General features: G+C 35.9%; 1 protein-coding gene across 1 annotated transcript in view; it reads left to right on the top strand.

Annotated features, from left to right (window-relative positions):
- ATM (ATM serine/threonine kinase) overlaps positions 1–27,899 on the top strand; it is a 122,222-nt gene that overhangs the window by 57,603 nt on the left and 36,720 nt on the right. The window contains exons 30-42 of the mRNA XM_036743435.1: positions 662–836; positions 1,149–1,313; positions 11,368–11,500; positions 13,124–13,219; positions 15,677–15,848; positions 18,389–18,530; positions 19,502–19,678; positions 20,542–20,719; positions 21,602–21,689; positions 23,582–23,737; positions 26,250–26,358; positions 27,361–27,449; positions 27,572–27,674. Coding sequence (XP_036599330.1) covers positions 662–836; positions 1,149–1,313; positions 11,368–11,500; positions 13,124–13,219; positions 15,677–15,848; positions 18,389–18,530; positions 19,502–19,678; positions 20,542–20,719; positions 21,602–21,689; positions 23,582–23,737; positions 26,250–26,358; positions 27,361–27,449; positions 27,572–27,674 — 1,783 coding nt within the window. The remainder of the gene's footprint in view (positions 1–661; positions 837–1,148; positions 1,314–11,367; positions 11,501–13,123; positions 13,220–15,676; positions 15,849–18,388; positions 18,531–19,501; positions 19,679–20,541; positions 20,720–21,601; positions 21,690–23,581; positions 23,738–26,249; positions 26,359–27,360; positions 27,450–27,571; positions 27,675–27,899) is intronic.

Raw genomic sequence — 27,899 nt, 5'->3', positions numbered from 1 at the left:
TACTCTCATCCCTTACTCTGTTCACTTTGTTTTAAATATATCTTTAAGGATACTACCTTAAGATGTAGGAGCCCAGAGGATATTTTTCAGAACAATGCTCTCTGATATTGAATAGTACTTTAAGGTTTGTGAAGCACTTTACATTCATTATCTTACTTGATCCACAAATCCTGTAAGTAATACAGGTATCATCTTAGTTTTACAGATAGAGAAATTGAGACAGATTACACAGCAAATAAAGGTTTTCTGAATTTTACTTTCAAATTATATCTATGGTTTATTGCCACCTTTTCACAAAATGAATTCTATGTAGAATAGCATCTAAATTTTGTGGAGGAGGGACAGATCTATAAATCTTTGATATAGGGAACTCACATTTCTTTAACTCTTCACTAATGCAGATAAGTGGTATCTTTTAATTTATAGTGTTAGAAAGTTTGAGGGGCTGAGAGGTCAAGTGACTTGTACATGGCCATATATTTTTTATTGTCTGTTCTTTTGCTTTTTCATTTCAGTTCTTATTGTGTGTTAAAATATGTGGTATTATAAAAATGATTACTCTGCCAAGCTATACAAGAATTAGAGGAGATGAATAGAAGTGTTTGGCTTTTGGACTAGGAAAAAAACTACACTTAAAATCAAGTTTTTTTTTCCTGTTTAGGCCTTCTCATTTTTTGGATGTATCGTTACGCAGCTTCTCACTCTGTTGTGACCTGTTAAGTCAGATTTGCCAGACAGCAGTGACTTACTGTAAGGATGCTTTGGAAAGCCACCTTCATGTTATTGTGGGGACAATTATACCCTTAGTGGGTGACCAATTGGAGATTCAGGAGAAGGTAATTCTCTGGACTGTCTTAACAAGTATTTCTTTAAAATGGAATGTTGTTGGTAAGAATAATGTGTCTTATGTGTTCCTTGTATTACTGGATTTTTAAAAGAATGTTTTAAATATAACCATATGTAAAAAATTGCACATTTTAAATGTTCTAGTGCTTTTGTGGTTTTTAAAACACAGTATTGTGTATTTTTAAAGCAACTATTTAATGCATTTGATTTCCTTGATTATAGTGGCAGTTTGTTATTGTTGTGTGAATTCTAATGAAGCCATTTTTTTCTTCTTTTCAATTTTTTTTTCTATTTACATTTAGGTCTTGGACTTGTTGAAATACCTAGTGATAGATAACAAAGACAATGAAAACCTTTATCACACAATTAGACTCCTAGACCCATTTCCTGACCATGATGCCTTTAAGGACTTACGTATCACTCAGCAGAAAATCAAATACAGTAAAGGACCTTTTTCACTCATGGAGGTAAAGTGATAACTAATCCACTATTTAATTTCTATGTAATGGTGAATCGTAACCTGCATAACTGGAAAGTTTAGAAAAAAGTGTCCAGAAATTGATACATGGAATAGCATAGTAGAGAGTTTAAAAAAAAAATCGTATGACTGTCTTTCATTCTTTCAGAATACCTATTTCAGATGAACTACATTCTTGCATATTGAAAAAATTAGTTGATGAGATTGCTGAGTCTCTTGCAGTGATCTTTTAAAGAACACGGGAGAGGTGCCAATGGACTTAGGAAGGGCAAATGTCTGAATATTCAGAAGAGGGAAGACAATAGAATTTTAAATCTATAAGTCGGTGGGTTTGACTTCAATTTCTGGCAGAATTCTAGAACATATTGTTGAAGAGGTTAGTGGACTTGTAAAAAAAAGGTAGCAGAGATCACAAAGAGACAGCAGCTTCCTTGTGAACTAAACTTATTTCCCTTTTTGATAAGATTACTGACCTGATTGATCAGCGTAATCCTGGAGTTGTATTTCTCAGCTTCAGTAAAACATTTCTATATAGCCCCAGCGTATTCTTCCCCTACTTTCCATTATTTTAATACCATCAAAACACAGCTGAAGTATGCCTAGGCCCTCTGTCTAATTAGACTTCTTCAATGACACTGATAATGACAGAATCCTTATGGGATATATATACGCCAAATATATTACTATGTTAGAATCTAAACAGTTTATCTTCATTTAGTTTCTTGTGATTACTTGCTCATGTTTTTCTTTTTGCATTTTTCTTGACTCTTGTGATTATATTTAAGAGTTTCTTTTTAGCTTTAGTCTCATCAGGAGTGCTTAGAAGTACTGTATTTATCCCTGAAGATCTATTTTTTCCCCCTGCAGGATTATGCTCAATTTTATTGGGCAAATTATTCTTAGTTGCTAAGACTTCTAGAATATTGTATTCTCTGCTCCTTTATAGTTGCGGCTATAATCTTGTGTGGTCTTGTACTGAAACTTGTGTGATTCAGACTGTGACTTCTCAATATTTGAGTTCTGTCTTTTTGTAGTATTTTTTCTTAGATTTGGAGACTTTGGATATTGGCTTTATTATTACCTGTTTTCTTCATTTTTTTAATTCTTTTTACTTTGTTTTAATATTTCTTGTTTCATGGAGTCATCTTCTTTTTGGTCCATTCTAATTTTCAAGTAATCTATTGCTTGGTCTAGGTTTTGTATTTCTTTTGTGCCAAGTTGTTAATTCCCTTTACAATTCTTTCTTCCATGGGTTTTATTTTCCAACTATTTTCTCTAGCTCTCCCATTTTGTTAATAAAAACATTTTAAAACTTAAAGAAAAAACAACTCTACAGGAATTCTAGTTGGACTTGTGCCCAGACTCTGTTTTTATTTGAAGATTGCTTATAGATATTTTGGAACCAGTCTCTTTTTGTGAGGTTTTTTTTCTTGAACGTACCTGTCACTATAATGGTTTTTTCTGGACAGATTCTTTTCTGCTTACTGATTTTTCCAACCTTGCTTCCTGACATCCAGCAAGGCTCTGTGCACTTCTGGAGAGAATATCTGTACTTGGTCTTGGTTTTTGTCCTTTTCAGAATGGAGATTTGTAAGCTTTCACTACCTATAAAGTGTTCAGATCCAGGGTAAAATCTGATAACTGTAAGTTTCTGATTTGAGTTTATGTCTTTGCAATACTTTTGACTTGCCCCTGGTTAGAAGTTCCAGTAGATTCCTGTCAACCACCTGGAAAGCTCTGTAGATTCAGAGGAAGAGATGTGTAGGCTCCTCTTTGGTCTGGTATTCCTGCCCTAGTTCTTCTACTCCATATTTTAGATTAGGTTACAGGCTGGAACTGAAACCCCTCTCAACTGCTGGGGACAGAGCCGCAAAACTGCAGCTTGCCTCTTAACTTCGTCCTAACTCAATACATAGTGTAGGCGTCTTCTTATAGGCTCAGGTCCCCTCCTCATTCCATTCTGAGTTTGTAACCCAGAACCTGGCAGTGTATGACAGAACTGCCATTTTGGCCCCTTTTCCTGAAGACTGCAAAAGGTTGAGGTCCTCCCTGAGTGGGTCTGGGACTTTTTTCCTTGGGTACATAGCCTCGGTCCTCTTTTAGTTCTGGGGTCCTGTAATACATTGTAGTGCCCCACTGGACAGATCCTGTTCTTGCTATCCACAGACCCCTGTTTCTCTCTCTGTGCTGACCTGGCCTGGAAATATAACTCTGTGATTTTTATCTTGGTTTTTCAGTCTGATGCATTTTCTAGATGTTCGTGTAGAAGTTGTGTTGGGTGGAAATCACCTATTTCTCTCTGTGCTGCTCTATCTTCTCTAGCGTTGTAATTCCCCAAGAGGATCAGTGTATAACCTTTTTTCCTTTTTTTCATGGTTTGCTATGACCAATGAATTCTTCACCAAGTAACCATCCTACTGGTTATAAGCCTTTCTGTATTTAGCTATGCTGTTCCTTAGAAACTAGGCTCAGAGTATATATATCTTTGACTCTACTCAGAAGCCCTTCGGTTTGATAGATCCTGATAGAGCTTATGCACCACTGGCATAGCCTTTAAGAACCCAGTGTCACCTCCTTGCTATGATAGGCATCAGAGTAGGGTTTGGTATTAATTATATTGCATTATGTGAATAATTACATTAATAACATTTTAGCACTTAGGTAAGAACTTAGTGATTAAAATTGTTTCGCTTATTAAAAATACTTCGTGGATATTCTTTTATTTCTTTTCTTGATATCATTTTTATTTCCCTATACTCCTTAACTCTTACCAAAGGAGAAATAAAAATCCTCCCTTATAATTAAACGTAACTAATCTAAACATAAGTTCACTTCTCTGCCCAAACAGGGAAACATGTTTCATACATCATTTTTCTTTCTTTTTTTTAAAAAAATTTTTTTTATTTATTTAGTTTTCCGCATTGATTTTCTTTTTTTTTTTGTTTTAATTTAAATTTATTTATTTAACATATTTGGTTTTCAGCATTGATTTTCACAACAGTTTGAATTACAAATTTTCTCCCCATTCCTACCCTCCCCCCCACTCCAAGATGGCGTATATTCTGGTTGCCCTGTTCCCCAGTCAGCCCTCCCTTCTGTCACCCCACTCCCCTCCCATCCCCTTTTCCCTTCCTTTCTTGTAGGGCAAGATAAATTTCTACACCCCATTGCCTGTGTATCTTATTTTCTAGTTGCATGCAAAAACTTTTTATTTTTTGTTTTTGAACATCTGTTTTTAAAACTTCGAGTTCCAAATTCTCTTCCCTCTTCCCTTCCCACCCACCCTCCCTAAGAAGTCAAGCAATTCAACATAGGCCACATGTGTATCATTATGTATAACCCTTCCACAGTACTCATGTTGTGAAAGACTAACTATATTTTGCTCCTTCCTAACCTATCCCCCTTTATTGAATTTTCTCCCTTGGCCCTGTTCCATTTCGAAAGTGTTTGTTTTTGATTACCTCCACCCCCATCTGCCCTCCCTTCTATCATCCCCCCCTTTTTTTAATCTTCTTCCTCCTTTTTTCTTGTGGGGTAAGATACCCAAATGAGTATGTATGGTATTCCCTCCTCAGGTCAAATTTGATGAGAGCAAGATTCGCTCATTCCCCCTCACCTGCCTTCTCTTCTCTTCCTGCAGAACTGCTTTTTCTTGCCACTTTTTTTGTGAGATAATTTACCCCATTCTATCTCTCCCTATCTCCCTCTCTCAATATATTCCTCTCTCATCCCTTAATTTGATTTTATTTCTTTTAGATATCTTCCCTTCATCTTCAACTCACCCTGTGCCCACTCTCTCTCTCTTTCTACATATATACATATATATATATGTATGTATATATACACACACATACATATATACATACATACACACTCACATATACATATATACATAAAGATATATACACACACACATAAAGACATATATGTATGTGTGTGTGTATATATCTATATCTCTGTGTGTGTGTGTGTGTGTGTGTATGTATATATATATATATATATGCATATTCACTTCAGCTACCCTAATGCGGAGGTCTCATGAATCATACACATCATCTTTCCATGTAGGAATGTAAACAAAACAGTTCAACTTTAGTAAGTCCCTTGCAATTTCTTTTTCTTGTCCTTTTTCTTGATTACCTTTTCATGGGCATTTCATTTCTCTTGATTCTTGTGTTTGAAAGTCAAATTTTCTATTCAGCTCTGGTCTTTTCACTGAGAAAGCTTGAAAGTCCTCTATTTTATTAAAAGTCCATATTTTGCCTTGGGGCATGATACTCAGTTTTGCTGGGTAGGTGATTCTTGGTTTTAATCCTAGCTCCATTGACCTCCGGAATATCGTACTCCAAGCCCTTCGATCTCTTAATGTAGAAGCTGCTAGATCTTGTGTTATTCTGATTATGTTTCCACAATACTCAAATTGTTTCTTTCCTGCTGCTTGCAGTATTTTCTCCTTGATCTGGGAGCTCTAGAATTTCGTGACAATATTCCTAGGAAATTTCTTTTTGGGATCTATTTGAGGAGGCGATCGGTGGATTCTTTCAATTTCTATTTTTCCCTGTGGCTCTAGAATATCAGGGCAGTTCTCCTTGATAATTTCTTGAAAGATGATATCTAGGCTCTTTTTTTGATCATGGCTTTCAGGTGGTCCAATAATTTTTAAATGATCTCTCCTGGATCTATTTTCCAGGTCAGTGGTTTTTCCAATGAGATATTTCACATTGTCTTCCATTTTTTCATTCCTTTGGTTCTGTTTTATAATATCTTGATTTCTCATCAAGTCACTAGCTTCCACTTGCTCCAATCTCATTTTTAAGGTAGTATTTTCTTCAGTGATCTTTTGGACCTCCTTTTCCATTTGGGTGATTCTGCCTTTCAAGGCATTCTTCTCCTCGTTGGCTTTTTGGAGCTCTTTTGCCATTTGAGTGAGTCTATTTTTTAAGGTGTTGTTTTCTTCAATGTATTTTTCAGTATTTTTTTGGGTCTCCTTTAGCAAGGCATTGACTTATTTTTCATGGTTTTCTTGCATCCTTCTCATTTCTCTTCCCAATTTTGCCTCTACTTCTCTAACTTGCTTTTCCAAATCCTTTTTGAGCTCTTCCATGGCCTGAGACCAGTTCATGTTTTTCTTGGAGACTTTTTTTGTAGGCTCTTTGACTTTGTTGACTTCTTCTGGCTGTATGTTTTGGTCTTCTTTGTCACCAAAGAAAGATTCCAGAGTCTGAGACTGAATCTGGGTGCGTTTTCTTTGCCTGGCCATATTCCCAGCCAACTAACCTGACCCTTGAGTTTTTCATTGGGGTATGACTGCTTGTAGAGTAAAGAGAACTATGTTCCAAGCTTGGGGGAATGCGCCAGCTCTGCCACACCAGCACTCCTCCTTCCCCAAGAATCCCCAACCTGGACTGGACTTAGGTCTTCAGCAGGCTCTTCACTCCTGCTGTGATCCGCCACTTAATTCCTCCCACCAGGTGGGCCTGGGGCCGGAAGCAACTGCAGCTGTAGTTCTGTAGCTGCCCCACCTCTGCTGCCCCCGGGGGTGGTGGCCAAATGTCGAACTCCTTTTTAAACTCTGTCCCCAACAGCTTTTCCCACTAACCTTCTCTGTTGTCTTTGGTGTTTGTGGGTTGAGAAGTCTGGTAACTGCTGCAGCTCACTGATTCAGGGCGCTAGGGCCCGCTCCGCCCAGCTCCTGGTCTGGTTGGTCCGCGCCGCCCACGCTGGGCTCTGTTCCGCTCCGCTCCCAGCTCCATGCGGGATAGACCTCACCCAGAGACCATCAAGGCTGTCCTGGGCTGGAGCCCTGCTTCCCTCTGCTACCTTGTGGGTTCTGCAGTTGTAGAATTGGTTCAGAGCCAGTTTTTATAGGTTTTTGGAGGGGCTTGGCGGGGAGCTCACGCTAGTCCCTGCTTTCCAGCTGCCATCTTGGCTCCGTCCCCCTCATACATCATTTTTCAAGAGTTATATTTGATTGTTACATTGATCTCAGAGTTCTTAAGTCTTTGAAGAATTGTTTTCCTTTTCATTACTGTAGTCATTACATAAATTAGACTATCAGGTTTTTTTTTTTTTACTTAGCATCACGTCATATAAATCTTCTTAGGTTTCCTTAAATCTCTTTTGTTTATTATTGTGCAGTAATACCTAACATTACATTCGTATGCCACAATTTATTCAGACATTCTTCAAATGATGGGCACCCATTTTATTTCCAGAGATTTGCTACAATGAAAGTGCTGATATAAATTTTTTTTTTACATGTGGGTACTTTCCCTCTATCTTCAGGGTATAGTCTTAGCAATGATATCACCAGATTTAAGAGTATATACTGTTTTAATGACTTTTTGTGTATAGTACTCAAGTGCTTTCCAGGCAATTTTTAGTGCAGAAACTTTTTAAGGTGCAGTATCCCTCTTCCTTTCTTATAATTTAGAGTTAAAATTCCAAGATAGTGTGATTTCAGGTCCTGTCTATTTCTATTTAAACCTGTGTTCTCACAATGCAGATACACTCAGAGGCTTCTGCTGGGATGTCACTAGTTCCCTAGAACTAGTTTCCTAGAGGGAATAGCAGAGTATTCTTTTTTTTAATTACATTTCCTTTTAGGAATAATGGATTTTAACTTTCTGCTACTCAGGTGAGGGATTCAGAATTAACTCACTGAACCTTTTCTTATTGGTATTGCTCTTGTCGTGGATGCCTGTAGCTTTGCTCCAGCTTTTGAGAAGATATAGTTCACATGAGAAGAAAGAGAAACCTGGTTGTCCCACAAGTAGCCTCTTAACAGTGTTTTGTTGGTGTAGTGTCCAGCTCATTAAGCAAAAGTCCCAAGTATGTATTCAGTTACATTGTCTTGTTTCCTTGACCAAGTATTTTTTCTGTTGTCGTTGTTTGTTTAAAGGTTGGAGTTACTAAAATAAACTGACTTTAGGTTTCATCTTAGAGGGAAACACTAAGCGTGAAAGTTAGCATGTACTCAGCTATACAGACAGAAGCTGTGGTTTCTATTTTCAGAACTAAATGTCCCTTTCCTCATACCCATTGCAGAGCCAGATTTGGGGATGTCAGGGTATGACTTTAAAATAAGGATATTGGTTACGCCTAAATATGTTGGCCTTTTTTACACTCCTGGATCTGCCTTTGATATGGTTACTCTGATTCTTATGACTCTTAGTGTGCTTATCAGGCAGTATGCTTATGTAAGTTTGTATATTTGGATGCCATATAAATTACATATAATGCACTATTAGTATGTGGCAAGTTTTCCCAGGTGCAGAATAGGTCCCTGGGACCAGCTGCTTTTTACTACTTGTTGGCCTTGTTCCTTGCTAATCAGAGGACAGTGTTACGTGTTTACTTTCTATTCCATACATCCTCCTTCTGTCAGCAGAATAAATAAATTTTTTTTGCTCTTTTGCTTTACATCACCTCCATTTCCAAATATATCTTCACCCACTCCCTCCTAGAGAGCCACCAATACAAAGAATAAAAAACTAATAAACATATTGAAAAAAGCCTGATGGTATATACAATGTCCCACACTTATAGTCCCTAACCTCTACAGGGAAGTTAGGGTTGAAGTACCTTATCTCTTCCTTGGTGTCAGCCCTGGTCATAATTTAATTGCATTCGATTCTGATTATTTTATTGTTACTTTCATTTATATTGTGGTGGTCATTGTTTATATTGTTTTCCTAGTTCTGTTTTCTTGGCCTTGCATCAATTCATATAAATCTCCCCAGGCTTCTCTGTACTGGGTGATTGTTGATTATGCATTTTGTCAGGTATAGGTTGTTCTAGATGACCCCTGAGATCCTTTTTCTCTCAGAGATTCTGAGAGAATCTCTCAGATCAAGACCAAGGTTCAAGACCAAGATCCGAAGGTTGGAGGGTTGGATCCAAACCCAAGCCTAGGGGCTAGGTGAGGTGTGAGGGAAGGGGGATTGTAGAAATCATCTCCCAGGACTCAGCCTGGAAATTCATGGCCTGCTCCACTTTGGTGAGGTAGGGGTCAGCATCAGAGCCTGAGAGTGTGCCCCCTGATCAGAACAACAGGCCAGCTAGGTAAATGTAGGCTCCATGCTGGTTCAGCAACTCCATACCAGTGTCTTGTACTTCTGGAGATAGTGCTGCATGTAAATCTTTTCTTCTTGGTCCATGGAGAAGGCAGTAATGAGGGTCAAGAAGCCTCTCTGCATGAATTCTTGTCACTCTGACTAAAAGACTAAAAGTCTTTGTCCCTCTGGCAACAAACAAAGAACAGATAGTTTCCTGCTTGGCCCTGTGCCATATGTTCCTAGATGTCTACACAGAAGGGGGCAAAGCAGCATGAGCACAAATCTGTTGGATTCTGAAAGTCATCAAGGTTATGGTTGGTCTTATGCTTTAGGAAGTTGGCTTGGATGGCTGTGTGGAAGATGGATTGTAGCAAGGAGAGACTTGCAGCAAGGAGACAAACCAGAAGCCTACAGCAATAGTCCAGGTGTGAGGTGATGAGGGCCTGCACTTGGTTGCTATCTGTGTTGAGAGAAGGGAGTATATTCAAGAGATGTTTCTTGTGTAGAAATGACATGACTTGTCAACAAATTGATTGTGTGAGGTGAGGTGAGAGAGGGAGGAGTCAAGGATAATATTTAGGTTGTGAGCCTGGATGATTAGGATGATGGTGGTGCCCTTGACAGAAAGAGGGAAATTTGGAAGAGGGGAGGATTTGGGGGAAAAGATAGTTAAGTTTTGGGCATGTTGAGTTTAAGATGTCTATTGGATATCTTGTTCAAGATAACTGAATGACATTTGGAGATGTAAGACTAGAGATCAGCACTGAGGTTAAAGCTGGATAATCTGACAATGATATGCATGGAGATGATAATTGAGTCCTTGGAAATTAATGAGATCACCAAGCCAGATCAAAGATCCATTTAATAACCACATAGGAAAGACTTATTTGGAAGACTTGAAAAAAGGAATTTGAAATGGAAGAAGAGATTTGTTCCTATGTATTATATAAAAAAAATCTCAATCTCTATGCAGTATCTATAGATACTGCAATCTTTGATTCTTAGTTAAATGCTTTCACTGAGTCTGCTGTGTGTTTTTTATGATGTGTATAAATAATAGCACAATTTCAGACATAGAAAATCTGGAACTGAATTTTAAGCTTTTTTCATAGGGTTCTTGGGCCAAATTTGCTTTTAGTAAAATTATATTGTGATATGAGTGTGTGTGTGTGTGTGTGTGTGTGTGTGTGTGTATGTTTGTGTAAAAAGTGTTCTATTTTCTTCCTTTTTCATTTGTGTTTTGCAACAAAACCATGATAAGAATAAGGAAAATATTAGTTTTTTAACTTTATGATTCAGGAAAAATTAACAATAGGATTTCCTAGAAGGGGGAATAGTTACAGATTGACATTATCGATATTATGAAATAGTTCTATGTTATTACTAATAATTCCAGCTGTAAAAAACTTATATTGATGATGGTTTAGGTCAGACAGCATTTACTTGCAAAGAGGATAACACTGAAATTCTGAAAATAACCTGTTATAGGAAAAAAAAAAACATCTTGTCTGTTTTGAGTTAGAGTCTGTCTAGAGACAGCATGGTGTGATGAAAAGCACATTGGACTGGAGGGAGAGTTAGGAAACCTGCATTCTAGCCCCTCATTTATTGTGTGACCTTGGACCAACCACCTAGCTTTATCAGGCCTCATCTTCTTCATTTGTAAAAGGAGGGAGCTGGACAATATCTCATTAAGCTTTATGTGTATTTGACATTTTGTCTGTTTGATACATGCATATTGTTATGTGCACATCTTTGTACCATACTTATTTTAAAGTGTCTCTTCAGTATGAATACTCTAATGATAAGTATTATAACACACCTATGCTTATTATCCCATGAGATTCTTATCTGTACTGTCCTCTAAATCCTCTTCGGATGGTCAACTTAGTATATTGGCAGACTTTTTCTATAACTGTCATAAATTAGTCTTTAATTCTTGCTTATTATTGGAAGCAATTTTAAATTAATTTTTTTCCCTTCTAGGAAATTAACCATTTCCTTTCAGTAAGTGTTTGTGATTCACTGCCTTTGACTAGACTTGAAGGATTAAAGGAACTTCGAAAGCAATTGGAACAACATAAAGATCAGATGAAGGACCTTTTGAAAGAGTTTCAGGGTACCAACTTATTATGGCATGTTTTTTCTACTATAGAAGCTCATTGTTTAGAGGAATTCAACTAGAAAATGTTTTAAAATAAAGCAAACAATCCTTTCATAATGTTAATCTTCTCTAATTTATCTCTTTTTAGAGTTTAGATTTTTATTAGATCAGATTTTCTTAATTTAGAAGGAAACCTGTGATTTCTTATATACAAAATGTCATTTTATATATATTAATAACAAAGTCCAGTTTGACTAAAGCATAAGCTAAGTAAAAAGGACTTGGTGAAGCCTGGAAAGGTAGATTGGGACCAAATTGTGGGACACTTTGAATGCCAGGCTAAGGATTTGAAATTTTATTCAGTAGACCATTAGGAGTTATTAAAAGTTTTTGAGCGTTAGAGTAATATTATGAGAGTTATGTGTCATATGACTTAAATCATTTAGATTTTCTTAAATGTGTCTTTCCTCTTGACATTATTTATTCTAGGGGTAGGTCATGATTGTGATGTAAAGATAAACCACTTCAACAAATTTTTTTAAATGAAAGAGGTAGGGTCAGTGAGGATATCCTTCTTGTAGAAATCTACAAACTGTAGAAAACTACTTTTTTTTTTTTAATAAAATCTGTATTCCTCATTGAACTCCATTACTGGAAGCTTGGAAAAAAGAGGATATGTATTGGTTTATATTCCAGTAATTCCTAAAGGTCCTTTTTGAAGCTAATATTTTGGGTTTCATTATAATAATAGCATACACACACAATGCTCTTAGGTTCCTCCCAAAATGTTATTGCTTCCTTTGTGCATATGAGAGCTTGAAAAATTTAAGTGACTTCCATGGTCACATAGGTAGTGACTGGCAAAACTATGATTCAGACCAAGGTCTTTTCCAAGTCTGGTGCCCTTTCTGCCAGATTGATTGTGTTTTATCATCAGCACCCAGTGATTTTGTTCATCATGAGTTCCTTTGAGCCTTTGCCTTTCATCCTAAAATTTGCCCCACTAGCTTTTTTCTTCTTGTGTTTCAGATGTTTCTGGTTGCATTTTTACCATTTATGTGGTTGATTTTTATATTTTAAGGGCATTACAAATATATTTAATGCACACTTACTGAGGGGTATATACTTGAAATACAAATCAACAAACATTGAGGAAATGACAGCCAAGTGTAGAGCTTTGAGAAGTATAAAAACAAACCAGGCTCTGTCTTCAGGGAGCTTACATTTATTTAACATAGGGACTGATGAATAAAAACAGGATAGTTTGAGTCTAGATCTGTTTACTACTTGTGTGGCCAGGGACAAGTCGTTTAACGTCTCTTGGCCTCACTTCATCATTTATAAATCTTACAAATGGAAATGATCGAATTCAGTGGTTTCTGGCAGTCCTTATAGCTCTAGATCTGTGATCCAATGAATTATAGTCAGATAATTTAATTGTTTGTTGTGAATATCATCTTCATCTGGTAGAGTGTAAATTCCTTGAAGGCAGGAATTATTTCTCTTTTGTCTTTATATTACTAGCCCCTTGCAAGTGCCTTGCACACTGCTTAATAAGTGTTTGTTTTTGAACTGAATAAGTGTGTATTTTAAATAAAAATGGGATGTTTATAGTATTTTTTTCCATCATAATCCTAGATAATCCACAAGATGGCATTATGGTGAAGCTTACTGTGAGTTTACTGCAGCTATCCAAGATGGCAATAAACCATACTGGTGAAAAGGAAGTGTTAGGTAAATGATTTTTAAAATTTTATTATTTATTTTTAGCATTTATTTTTTAGAAATTTTGAGTTCTGAATTCTCTCCCTCCAGCCCCTCCCCTCCCCATTGTGAAGGCAAGAAATATCAATTGTACATGTGAAATCATGCAAAACACATTTCTGTATTAGCCATGTTGTAAAAGAAAACACAGACCGAAAACCCCAGGAAAAATAAAGCCAAAAAATACGTTTCGATCTGCATTCAGACTCTGTCATTTATTTCTCTGGAGTTGGATAGCTTTTTTCCTTATAAGTCCTTTGGAATTGTTTTGGATCATTATACTGATCAGAACAGCTAAGTCTTTCATAATTGATCAGTCTACAATATTGCTGTTACTGTGTACATTAGTCTCCTGCTTCTGCTCACTTCGCTTTGCATTAGTTCATTAAAGTCTTCCCAAGTTTTTCTGAAAATATCTTGCTCATCTTATAGCATATCAGTATTCTATCACAATCATATATCACAAGGTAAATTTAGCTTAATAAATTTCTCTAAATTTTCACAACCAATTGTTTAGATCTTATACATGAAAATTTTTACCACTATCTGAAGTGTAGTACAGTTTTGTTAATTTGGGTGTTAGGAAAATGAGACATGTTAGTCAAATTTCTTTCATGCTTCTTTTTTTCCCCTGCTCAGACTTAAAAGTGAATGATAGGACAGTATTCTATTCATGTAAATTATTTATTTAAACAGATATTACAGATGTGCAAATGCAAAGGACTTGGGGCAAGTCACAAATGACTTCTTGCTTCCAGAGTTAGTCAGCAGATGTGCCAAAGTTGCACTTAATTCTGAGAAGCATAACGACAAAAAAGTTTTGAGTGGAGTAAAGCCGCATTCCATGCTTTGTGTCCAGTAGAAAAAATGATTTTTTTGCCCGATGTATTTGGGTTAAATTTTTCTAAATATAGATATCAAATTTTCTGCTTTAACAGGTTTTCATTGAATCAGGACAGGAGAGGGAAGGAAAAATCTAGCCCCAGATTGTTCTAGCATTATTGCCTCAAATATGACACATGATAGTAATGGAAAGTGTTTCTGTCCTTCCAGCTGTGCTACCTCATAACTTCTGTGGAATAGCACAGTATCCAGTAGAAAGGTATTCCTTTCTAAACCCTCTAATTAGAAAATATCACTTTCTTTCTCAAAAGGCAGTAGGCAGTTATTAAGCACTATAAGTGCTGGGAATACAATACAAGCATTAAAAAGAAAAAAATCCCTGCCCTCACAGAGCTTGCATTCTATTGGGGAAGATACCATACAAAAGAGAATTGAAGAGCAGCTGGGGAGAATGACTGTTCTTGAGGTGGGGCATGGTATGGAAGTCCAGGAAGTCAGAGGCACATCTGGGAAGGGAATAAAGATTGGCGGGCCTGTGGCCTCTCCAAAATGGAAGCCCCAGAAAAAAGGCACTGGGGGAGCAGGAGGCTGGCATGAGTGATGGAAGTTTGAGGGTGAGACTGTAGCAGAGACCTTATCTTGAAATCTGGAACGTCAGAAGCACCCATAATTCATCTTCTCCTAGTGCAAACTTAGACACTGCCTGAAGCCTGCAGGAGCCCAAATGGCTGCTGTAATGCTTGGCAGGTTTCCAGTATAGGTTTATGCCACTATTGTTTATAATTCATGTGCCGTAAAATTGTTCTGATTATGTGTTTTGATTCAGTGTAATTTGGACTAAAGCCTTAATATCAGCTTCTGACCTTATTTTACTGAAACTGCTCCCTACAAAGTTACAAACTCCAGATTGCTATTGTGCTACAACTAGGCTCATTTGTAAGTTCTTTTAGCCTACCAGAGTGAAACATATCAATTCTGTGTCCCCTTTCATCCACACCCAGATGCACGTCCCATTCTCTAGTTTGTGGATTTTTGTATACATGTAGATTTTCGTGATTTAATAGTGCTGCTCCCTTTCCCTTTCCATTAGAACTATTTTTTTTTGAATAAAATACACCCTTTTCACTCCTGTATTTTAATTATACGTGTCATCATACCAAGTCTTGGTGATTTCTATTAATTTATCAACTTAAGTTAAAATTTCAAGTTCAGCTTATTCACCTATATACATTCTATACATTAGTATATAGATGCCTAAGGCCATAATTAGTTTTTCTGTCACCTCTCCATTGCCTACTGGCTGAGTGGCCAAATGACCTCTTTGGAGACAATGGTGTTTCATGACTTACAGCCATTCAGTGATACTGGAAGGTTACTGGTGTTAAGAAGAGTCTCTGGGTCTATTAGAAATTTGAGGTCATTCAAGGCCTAAATAAATTTGTTTCTTTACTCCACTCTAAATCTAAACCTTGAATTGTGAAAAAATAGTCCTTTCTTGGCATTAAAAGATATTTTAGTTTTTTCAACCCTGCAGAAATTCTGCAGAAAATTAAGCTTATACCAGAATGGTGTTTCTATTTGTAGAAGCCATTGGAAGCTGCTTGGGAGAAGTGGGTCCTATAGATTTTTCTACAATAGCCATTCAGCATGGTAAAGATGCATCTTATTCCAAGGCCATTGACTTATTTGAGGATAAAGAACTTCAGTGGACCTTCATAATGCTCACATACCTAAATAATGCATTGGTTGAAGATTGGTGAGTGTTTAATGATAGTTTCTGTGCAATGCTGCCTAATTTATCTGTCTCCTAGGGAATGAGATTGCATGTAAGTGAATTTTCCATATGTTCAGTTGTTTTCCAGTTATGTCCAACTCTTTGTGACCCCATTTGGGGTTTTCCTGGCAAAGATACTGGAATGGTTTGCCATTTATTTCTCCAGCTCATTTTACAGATGAGGAAACTGAGGCAATTAGGGTTAAATGACTTGCCCAGGGTCACACAGTAAATATCTGTGGCTGGATTTGGACTCATGAAGATGAGTCCTCCTGACAAATGAAGTTTTTAAATACCAAATTAAAAAAAAAACTAGCCCCTTTTAATAGAATCTTTTCTGGAATGCATGATACATTTCTTTGCCTTTTTAAACAGTACATTGAACATAACAGCCTTTCTTAATGATTTAGAGTTAAGATTTCCAGTTATTGAATTAGACTAAAATATAGTGGCTTTCATTCTTTTTCCCTTGTTATCAGAACATCTCCAATTATTTCTGCTATTGATATGAATGTCTCCCACAACTTTTCCTGTTTTTGGTTGCTTTTAATCTCTTTTGGATCTGAGAAGTCAGATAATCAGGTTTGTTTTATATATGTGAGTATCTGAGGTCAAATTTGAACTCAGGTCCTCCTAACTCTAGGCCCAGCTCTCTATCCACTGTGCCACCTAACTTACTCTAGGAAGAGGCCTGTACAAGCCAGTTGTAGAAATAGAAACAAGATTTGGAGCTGATTGACTATGGCTACTGATGGATAGTGAGGAGTTGAGGATGAGTCTGAGGTTGTAAATCTGGATGACTGAAAGGATGGTGGTGCCCTTGTTAGTAATGTGGACATTCAGAATAAGAATAGATTTGGGGACCCGGGAAGAGATGATGAGTTTTCTTTGGACACGTTGAGTATGAGATGTCTATGGGATATCAGTTTGAAATGCCTAATAGGCAGTTGGTGATATTGGACTGAAGCTTAGGAGACAGTAGGGATACTGATGCTAGTTAAAGTCATGGGACATGATGAGATCACTAGTGAGAGAGCACAGAGAGAAAAGAGAAGGGGGCCCAGGACAGAGCCTTGGTATATACTCAAAATTGGTTATATAGATGAAGATCTAGCATAGCAGATTAAAAAAGAGTGGTCAGATAGGTAGGAAGGGAACCAGATAGGTAGAAAGAGAGAGAGAGAGAACAAGAGAGAAAAGAAAGTTTCCATGAGATCAGATACAAGTAATTCAGTAATTCTTTATGGTACTTCAGAATTTTTTAAGCTCACTTTTTGCTTCTCCATAGTCTTAATGGTTGAGGATGCTAGAACTCAGATAATTTTGCTGTATATTTAACTGTTAGTGACAATACGGTCATCATTCTGAGGAAAATATATCTTTCCTTCCCTCCTCCTCCTCCTTTTTGTATCCTCTTCTCTTTTGCTGTTCTGCCTTCTGAAGAAAAATAATCTCTTCAGCTCATAAAGGAGGAATAGATTTTAAAATCTCTTTTTAAGCCTTAAATGCTTTTTAAGGCTAATAAGACCTTACCTCTAACTTTCAAATGAAAAGCAGTCCTGCCTTATTAGACTGTGAGATCCCCAACTACTTTTTATTCATTTGGAGAATTCAAATGAACAAACATTTATTAAATACTTGTTATGTACAAAGTAACTTGGCATCGTGCAAGGGTGTCAAACTCAAAGAGAATGGTGGTTACTAAATAAGGATCCATGTGAGCTGACTTAGGAAACCACAGTTACCTATGTTTTGCTGAATTTTTATTTATTTTGTTAAATATTTGCCTATTAGGAAGTGTTGTCCCATGTTTTTGGCACCTATATCCACCTATAGTGGATGGATATAGAGTTGACTTCCTTGAACAGCAGGAAGACCCAACTTCAAGTTCTTTGTGAACCTGGGCAAGTCACTTAACTTCTCAGTGCCTCAGGTAACTCTCCTAAGTCGTTAAGTTGCAAATCAGATGGTTATCTGCCAAGGGAGTTTTCTTGACAGGATACCCAGTAAAATCATAGTTCCAAACTGAAAAAGAAGAAAATAAATATATGGAATATTGAGCCTATGGGATGACACAAGATAACTAAGATGTCTCCCTTCCTGGAGCTTATGATCTAGGAGGGGCCAAGAAAGGATATGACATATCTGGAAATAAGTATAGCTCAAAATAAAACATAAGTACGTATGAGAGGTAAAGACTACTTTTCAAGGTCAAAGAAAGGAAAGATAGTGACTTTGTCTAATAAATTTGTAATCCTAGTACCTTAAATTTCACTGGACTCAATATGGGGAATTGTGTATTCTTCCTTTAAAGTTGAAGGATCATGGTGAATCGATTCTTTGGGATTCACCATTTTCATAATTTTATTAAATTCCTTGATATATATTAAATTCTTCCATATCTACTTCTGATCTCATTTTCATGCATTCTTAAGGAATTTGTTGATTTTTTGTTAGTATTTATCAAAAATGCCTGTGTGGAATATGTAAAAGGTACTGGTTCAAATGTATATGTTTTTTAGTGTTAAGGTTCGATCAGCTGCTGTGGCATGTTTGAAAAATATTTTAGCCACAAAGACTGGACATGAGTTCTGGGAGATTTATAAGAAAACAACTGATCCAATGCTTATATACCTACAGCCTTTCAGAACATCTAGGAAAAAGGTATGTTTAATACTTGATCAGCAATTATTGAGTACCTTTTGTATGCCCAGTGCTAGACTGGGTATCATAAGAGACAGAGGAGAAGTATTAAATGCACTTCCCTTTAAAGAATTTATCTTATTCCATTAACATTTAAGTCAAGAGTGGAATTAAAATTGTATGCTTTACTTAGCAAAAAAAATAATAAAGCATAGGGCTGTCCTGGCTCTGAGAATAGGCAATTCCTCTGTTTTCCATCTTCATAAACTGGTTTGTATATTTTTTCTTCCCTCAATGAGTAGGGACTCAGTCCTCTTAATTCTATATGGTGGTTCTCTTAGCCTTCAGTCACCTTAGGTTCTCTTTTGGGCTCCTCTGGTAGACTGGGAGAAACCTCTTTCCAAGAAGATTTAACTTATGGTCATAGAATTTTAGAGTTGGGAAGGACCTTAAAAATTATGTTGTCTGATCTCTACATGAAGCATGAATTTTTTTTTATAGCACCTTGATAAGTAATCATCCAATCAACTTATCATAATGTTCTTTTATGAAAAGAAAAGACAATTTATTAATCGTGTAATTTAAAAAATTTCTATATCCTTAAGCCCTTGCTAAGGAGGTAAAGTGTGTTCCTTTTGATAATTTTGTTTTCTTCTCCATGGTTTCCTCACTCTCTCACTGCCCCACCTCCACATCTCAGGCACTTAAGAAATCATTCACAGTTGATAATTTAATTTTAGAACACACGATTATCACTGAATACTTTGCTTTTGCAACTGTATTTTGTATTTTAATCTTTTTTTTTTAAGGCCCTTGGCAAAGGCAAAATTTTTATGTAATATATGTGAAAATAATACTTTCATGTACATTATCTCTTTTCATCCTCAGAAAAACCTTGTGAAAAAGGGGAGAAAGAGTAGCTTGTGGAATCTGAGAGAGGAACTATGATACCTCATTATTACTTTCATATGACTTAAACCTTTTCTTTCTAGTTTTTAGAAATTCCTAGAATTGAAAAAGAAAATCCTTTGGAAAGCTTGGATGATCCAAACTTGTGGATTCCTCAGGAAGAAAGCCATGATAGTTGGATCAAGACATTGACTTGTACACTTTTGAACAGTGGGGGCATAAAAAGTGAAATTCTTCTGTTACTAAAGCCACTATGTGAAGTAAGAAGAATACATATCACCTCCAAGATTCTGCTTGGCTTAATCCCTTCTGTCTTTTGCTTCTAAAAAAAAATTCTCTTTATTTTGCATAAATCTTGCTTTTTTTATTCCATCTTTCTGTGGTAGTCACAGTTTTCAACCAACGTTTCACAAATCTTCATACTTGAATATAATATTAATGATGTGCATCCTCATCCTTTTGACATATGTAAACATATCTTTTTTATGTATCATTAGTCTCCTCCTACTTCTTAGTTCCCTATAGAAGACATACATTTTCCTTAGTTTTAGTTTGATGTCCTAGTCAGTCCCGTTAGCTTAATGCCATACTGTTCGTATCATGTATATCATGTAAAATTTGGTATACATTCTAAGTAACCAGTCTTGATAATCTCTGGTTTGCAGATTTGTAAAAATTAGGCAGAATATTAAAAACACATGTTTTCAATGTTTTCATATCATGGCTCTCTCCAGATGACTGTTGTAAATATGCAAAATTGACAATTTCACATCTCCCATTTTATGCTATACATCATTTTCTTAGTATTCCAAAGGAAGAGTATGTTTCTTGGAAGACTACATATTCACATACTAAATAACTCTTCCAGCTGTAAAGCAACGTTTATTGTATGGCTATAAATATATTCGTTTCTTAAATAGTAACTATAATCTGGATCCTATAGTTTTGGTAAATCTCAGAGATTTTAAGTGCACTGATTTATTTGACATAGGTATACTGCACTGGTGCCATTAATATTTGTCATTTTTTAAAGTGTAATAAGCTTGTGGAAAGGAATGAAAATGTGAAATTTAACATGTTGTTTTTGCCTAAACCCTTGATTAGATGTATTTGTATATTCTAGGTGAAACCCAGCTTTTGTCAGTATGTGCTTCCATATTTGATTCATGATATTTTGCTCCATGATACAAATGAGTCCTGGCGAAATCTTTTATCTGTGCACATCCAAGAATTTTTTACTAACTGTTTCAAATATTCCTCACAACCCAGTCGATCGACAACTCCTGCAACTTTAGATTCAGGTATTAAAAGCTTCTGAATTTTAAATATTATTAAAATATAACCAGAATTACTTTTATGTAAAGAGTCAACCCTTGATTATCCATGCTAATGAAGAGGGAGCAATGTCATGGATAATACAGAACATTTGCTCTAAAAGATCAAAACTACAAGTATTTTATTTTCATGTGATTTAATAATGAAAGTTGTTGGGGATTTGGGGGCAAAAAAATTCTTTAATGTTTTTCTTAAGTTAATTTTGAAATTACTTTGTGTTCCCTAAATATACCTTAAGTAATCACAAGATAGACATAGATCATAGAAGTGTGAGATGGCAGGGAAGTCTACCCTAGGATTGAAAATTGCCTATGTGGCCCAAAGCATGTATAATCCATATGTATGTAAGCAAGAACTTAGTATAAATGTTTGTAAACATTTTTATGTTTTTGATTTGTTTCAATAGTATATAGATTAAGCATCATTTTAGAAGTTTTTTAATACATTCTTCATTTGTTTGATAATTAATAACTTCATTGATAACCTGGGAATTTTTTTTAATCATGTTATGATTCAGTTTAATAGTTTTATGTCTTTGATACGGATATACAGAGATATCTGCCATGGTATAAAATTTCAGGTATTAGGTAGCTTCATTTGTATTATATACTTAGTATGAATTATTTACTGTTTTGCTATGATTAGACTTCTGTAGTTTAGAAAAGAATTTTGTAACTCTTTATTCCTTAGTCATTTTTACCCTATGTTTAGAGGAAATGATTAAAAAGCTATACGTGAAAATTCACGTATCTCATAGATACAACTTTAAATTTCTGGATAGTGCTTTTTGTTTTGATGGATCAAAAGAAGGTTCATTTCTGCCAAATTTTATATCTTTTTTAACTTAGAATCAGAATTTCTATTTCGAGGATCTTTGAATAAAAAATCAAGACGAACAATGCTTTCTGTTGTGGACTATATGAGAAGACAAAGAAGGTAATGAGTGCAGCATCAGGTTCTTTTTGAATTTTGAAGATGGAATCATAAAGGTGGAAAAAGCTTTTATCATTTAATATGATAATACAAGTTGCTAAATTATGAGACCTAAGGTATTAGGTGCCTACAGCTGCCACCTGCAGTAACCTCAAATAGCTCATGAAGACAGATGGATTACTATCCTTGGGGAAGTTAGGGTAGCCAGAATCTAAATGAAACCATGCCCTGGGCTGCCAGAGCTCAGTAAATCTTTCCCTTTTATGTTGTTCTTTATATATTCCATTTATCAACCTGTGATTGCACACCTGAACCTGTTTAGAATTAGCGCTGGTCAGAGGGACTTTAGAGATCACCTAGTCCAACCTGATCTTATAGATGTAGAAACTGAGCCCTAGAGGGATTATTACTTGTCCAGGATCACACAGGTATGAAGTAGCAGAGCTGGAATTAGGGCTTTAAGAATAGATTCTCTGTTAGCCAAAAGGCCTGTCCTCTCTTATAAGATTAAGGTTAATCTGTTAATCTCTGCTTGGCTTTGTACTGACAAATCTTGTTCTTATGACTATATCACATTGTTATTGCTGTACTGATCTCATCTCTGAATTTGTTCCTCAAATCATATATCCCCAAGTGACCTGTGGGGACAGGTCGATATAGTTTCATTATTTTCAGAGATATCTTTTGTTGTACAGCTTCAGAATACAGAAGGCGGGATAGTATAGCGGGAGGAGCCTAAACATGCAGTTCTTGTGTCTCCTCCACATCTGTGTGCCTGTTCGTCTTCAGGAAAATGAGGAAATTGGGCTAGGTTATCTGTCAGGTTATAGTCTACTCCTAAAATTTTGTTTATGTAATTCTCTGTACCTTCTCATTGGCCTTCCTTTGTGCTTTTAATTCTTGGGAGAGTTGCTGAAGAACTCTGCTGACACATGGGTTCTCTGAGTGGTATAGCCTGGCCCCCTTTTTTTATAATGCAATATTGTCTCCATCTGTTGTCCTGTAATATGATGACACTGTAGAGAAAATTAATGTTTCATGTTTTGGTTGTGTGTTAGGCTAGGTGTTTTGTGATTTCTTTGCAGTGCAGGATTATATGATCTTACTCTGACGAAATCAATTTTATAGTATCTTTCTTTTTTATCAGTAAAAATACTAAGTGAAGATTTTGGAGTAGGAGGAGTCTGAGGGCTTCCGAAGTGATTTGCAGACTTAAAAGTTTTAGAAACGCATTTCTGTGCTGATTGTTTTATTGTGAGCATATTAAAAGGCTAGGTTCCTTTTCCTCCCTTTTCAACCCCCTTTCTTCAATCACCATATTTGTTCTTCATATTTTGATTATTTCCTTTATTTCATTTTTTAATTCCCACTCTTTACTAAAGCAACTGTAAGCCTTAAAGTGTATGTGTTTCTAGATTAAACAGTTTACACAATTAATGTCCCAGAATCTCTCAGGAGACAGGGAAACAGCAAAATTTTCTTTATCACTAAACTGATTTTAGATTCTTTCTCTTAAAGATATTCAAAGACATAGAACCAACACCAATAACTTTTTGTATAATGAAATGTAGCATCATAAATATGTTGATTTAAAGTCTTTTTTTTTTTGAAGATTCTTTTTCATTTTGAAACGATAGCTAATTTATGCAAGGTTTTGGAAGCAAAGAATGTTAGAGCTGGATAAGACTTTAGAAGTTAAATATGCCAGTTAGTTATATGAATTTATTTTTGTGAAATTATTTTGTTGTCTTTAGACTACTAACAAAGCAGCAGGGTACCTTGACGTTTTAGCTAGCTCGCTATTTGGTGTGTATATCTTTCATTGTAGTATTATTGCCGGAACTTTCAAATTAAGTTTTAAGAAATGGATTCTGACTCCCTTAATTTTTTATCAGACCTTCCTCAGGGACAGTTTTTGATGACACTTTCTGGCTGGAGTTGAATTATTTGGAGGTTGCCATGGTAGCACAGTCTTGTGCAGCTCACTTCACAGCATTACTGTATGCAGAAATCTATGCAGACAGGAAAAAATTGGATGATCAACAGAAAAGGTAATGGCTTGAAAGACTTAAAATTCTTCATATTTATGATAAGGTAAACTCGCTGGAGTTAAGGGGGGCTTTAAAAAAAGAAAGTTTCCTTTAATGTGCCTAGTCCAATGATAAGGCTCAGTGCATCGTCAGTAAATGTTTTTTGAGTGAACAAATCTTTGTTTTCAGTTAAGTTTATCACTAAACCTTTAGCTTATTAATGGTAAGTTTTTCTTGGCAGATAAGAAATTGTGAATTGTTACAGTTCATTATCTCAGTTTATGTTCAAATAACTAAGCAAATTGGAGAGACAGTGCATAGTTACTTTCTGCCTTATATCAGTGTGAGGTGTGTGATTAAATAATGAAAGATTACTTGTGTAATTTGTGGAATTATTCTCATTACTTTACTGATTTTGATTGTGATTACCATTAGTCCCTCATCCTCTCTTGTTTAAATTATTGCAGTTTCCTTCTAATTAGTTGCCTTGCTTTTAGTATTTCCCTTCTTTGCACAGCTGCTGAAATAGTATTTCTAAAGCTCCTCAGCTTGATCTTTAAAGCTTTCTGCAATCAAACTCCAGCCTATATTACTTATTTCATGAAAGCAGCATGGTATAGTGAACAGAATGCCAAACTTTGGAGTTTAAAGACCTGAGGTCAAAGCTTGCCTCAGGTACTCAACTAGTGATGTCACCCTGGGCAAGTCATTCAACATTAATATCTCATTTTCCCCATCTGCAAAACTGGGATATTACTATCTTTGATACTTATGTCACAGGTTTATTATCAAGACCAGATGAGATTATAGCACCTACCGAATCCTGAAGTGCAGTTTTAATGTCAGTTATTAATATATTGCTACTCTGTTCAGGCCATATTAGCCCATTGTTTTAACTTAGTAATCTGTCTCGTATCTGTGCAATTGCACAGTCTATCCCTCATGCCTGGAGTGTATTCTCTCATCACCTCGGCTTCTAAGGTTCAACAAGGAGCCATTTCCTAGGAAAAGCTTTTTGTGGTACTTTTAATTATTAGTGTTAGTTCTTTCCATAAATTACCTTAAATTTATGTATGTGTATGTATTATGTTTAGTGAGTAATCTTGAAACTCCTTGAAGGCAGGACCATTAGCACCTAGCCTGTGCCTTGCCCATAGAACTCACTTAATAAATTGTTGAGTTGAGTTTGATGATTGATAAATTTTTTTTAAATGGATCTAAGAAGGTAATGGTTCAAATCACTTGAAAAAGTATACTACTCTCATTTTCACTATCTCTGTTATCTTTGTGCCATCTTAATTTGATTTCTTTAATCAACTTTAATTTGAGGGAATGCATTTTCTGTGGCAGATTGTTGGCTTGATTCTTGGGTCCTTGCCACAAAAATAATTCCTATTGAAAGAGAAGATAAAATGGTAAAGTTAGCAGTCTTTGCATTATGGTTACAAATTTTTTTTGCTTAAGACAGCCACTAATATATAAACATAGTGAGGCTTTTGTACTCTGGAAAATCAGGTGCCTGGATTCTGACACCTAACAATGGTTATTTTATGTCCTTTTACAAATAGTTTAACTTTAGTGTCTTAGACATATCCTTCAGATAGGATATGGCTGAAACTATCATTTATATAAATATGGTCCATGGTGGACCAGATTGAAAGTTGATATAGTCATTTTTAGTACATGGGCATCCTTAGACCAATTATGTTGCTCTTGTACTAGATAGTAAACAGAAAAGTGGTTCTTTTCAGTTTGAGGATCAGAAGAAGATACCTTTTTTTTTTTTTTTGTGGTACCTAGGTGGCACAGTGAATAGAGAGTTGGACCCCGAGTCAGGAAGATCCAAGTTCAAATCAGGTCTTAGACCATACTAGCTGTGTGACCCATGGCAAATTACTTAACCCTGTTTATCTCAGTTTCCTCATATGTAAAATGAGCTAGAGAAGGAAATGATAAACCACTGTTTGCCAAGAAAACCCTAAATGGAGTCATGAAGTCATTGGACATGACAACGACAAAGAAGATAGATTTAGAGATGGAAATGATCTTGGAGGTTATCGAATCCATCCCCCTCCTCTTAGGCCTGAGGAATCTGAGCTCCAGGAAGTTTGTTATTTCTTCAAACACCTAGAGATAGTGTGTAGCAAAGATAGAAGTTGAACCCAGGTAGCCTGGCTCCAGATCCACTGCTTTTCAGTTTGCTTTCTTAAAAGTCTGTCATTCCTTTCTACGTATATATTTAGTCATATTAGTATTAATCTACATGTAATACAAACATATGTAAACTCAAAGTACTGAATTGTCTTCAAAATAGGGAATAATTTAATTCTATTATGTATATAAAGGGCTGTAGACATACCTACATTCGATGTGTTTTGGGTTAAATTTTGGTTCACTGTAGCAAAGTTGCATGGTAAATTTGGACAGTTAGTGCCTGCTTTAGTAATCTAATTTTGAGGACAATCAGGGATTTGTGTTAATTTTCCACTAAATACTGTGTCCATCAGTTCAAATTGGGTCATCTCTTTTATAGAACTACTTTCTCAGCAAGCAGAAGTCTAACATTTGAAGATGGAAGTCAATGTACAACTATTTCTACTTTGAGTGAGAAAAGTAAAGAAGAAACTGGAATAAGTTTACAGGTAAAATAGACTGCCTCCTTTTGGGCATTAATAGCAGTTGTTTAATAGTTATTATTGAGTTCAGGAACATGTAAATAAATATATACATCTGTTTGTATGTACTTAATATTATTTTAAAGCCAAAATTATTACTGTGTTTAACCTGAGTAACAGGCTTTTAAGTATATCAGAATTTACATATTAAAAATAAAGAGGGAGTTTTTTACATTGGTACTAAGCAAATATGGTACATATTCATTAATTAAAATTCTCTTAATGGGAACTTTTTAAAAATTAGTGTCTGGGAAGAAATTTGGCTTTGAATTATTTTTTTAAAGTGGCGATATCTAATTACTTTAATGGACCTGGCAGGTGCAGAACAAAAGCCCTCCCTCATCAGCTTAATAGATTTAGTGGGCAGGGGGAGAGAGTAGACTTTTGATTTAATGGCTTAGGGAGTACCTGGTAAGGAAACTGTTTACCCATGCAGATCTGCATTTGCTCTGCAACTTTCAGTCTTAGAGAGTTGCCTGGGGTGCTCCAGAGGTTTAAATGACTTGCTCAAGGTAGCATAGCCAGTAGGTATTAGAGGTGAGAGTTGAGTGTGTGTCTTCTTGACTCCTAGGACCACTCTTTATCCACCCCATTGCCACTCATCTATTTCACCTTAGTAGAGAGTCTTCCTAAGTTACTGTGGCCAGCTTTCTGGTAAGGCACATCCATATTTATCTAGGCTGGGCCTCAGGGAGGAGGTAGTTCTTTGACTCCAAGACTGAGCAGAAATATACCACATTTCTACTACCAATGACTTAAATATTTCATGGAATACATACTTAAATATAATTTTGTTCAATTTATTTGTAAAATATAATGCTACAAATTTGGGAAGGGGAGGAGGTTGTACCTTGATCATTATTTTATAGTTTCTTTTTCTTTTTGTTATTCTGTAATTTCAAAGACAATACTAAAATTAATAAAGTTGCATTTCTTTTCTCTCATTCTCTTGGTATTCTGATATTATAGGATCTTCTTATGGAAATCTATAGGAGTATTGGAGAGCCTGATAGTCTTTATGGCTGTGGTGGAGGGAAAATGTTACAACCTCTTGTTAGGCAAGTTATTTCAAATGCTAATTAATTCATTTCTATCTAATGGTATAACTCCATTTCTCTTCTGTGAAACTTTAAAGAGCCAATAGCAGTTGAAAACCCAGAGTTTTCTTTTTCTGTCACAGGATAAGAACATATGAACATGAAGCAATGTGGGGAAAAGCACTTGTGACCTATGACGTTGAGACAGCTCTTTCCTCAGCTACACGCCAGGCAGGAATAATAGAGGTACATTTCTTCTACTTTTACAGAGTGTTCACCATACATTGTCCTACTCTTGCTTCAGTGTTTAAGTAGGATGTTTATGGACATAAACTTAAATTAAGGAGGTATTTTGTATTGTGATTGGTGAGAATTGCAATTATTTATTATTGTTACATTAAGTGATGTCTGGAGTAGTTTTCTCCAACATTTCTATCACTGGCTAATATACCAAAGCCAGTCTAAATTTTG

The sequence above is a fragment of the Trichosurus vulpecula genome, chromosome 2 (genome assembly GCF_011100635.1).
Source record: "Trichosurus vulpecula isolate mTriVul1 chromosome 2, mTriVul1.pri, whole genome shotgun sequence".
NCBI lineage: Eukaryota > Metazoa > Chordata > Mammalia > Diprotodontia > Phalangeridae > Trichosurus > Trichosurus vulpecula.
Note: the sequence above shows the minus strand (reverse complement) of the source record. Positions and strands in the feature narration are given on the sequence as shown.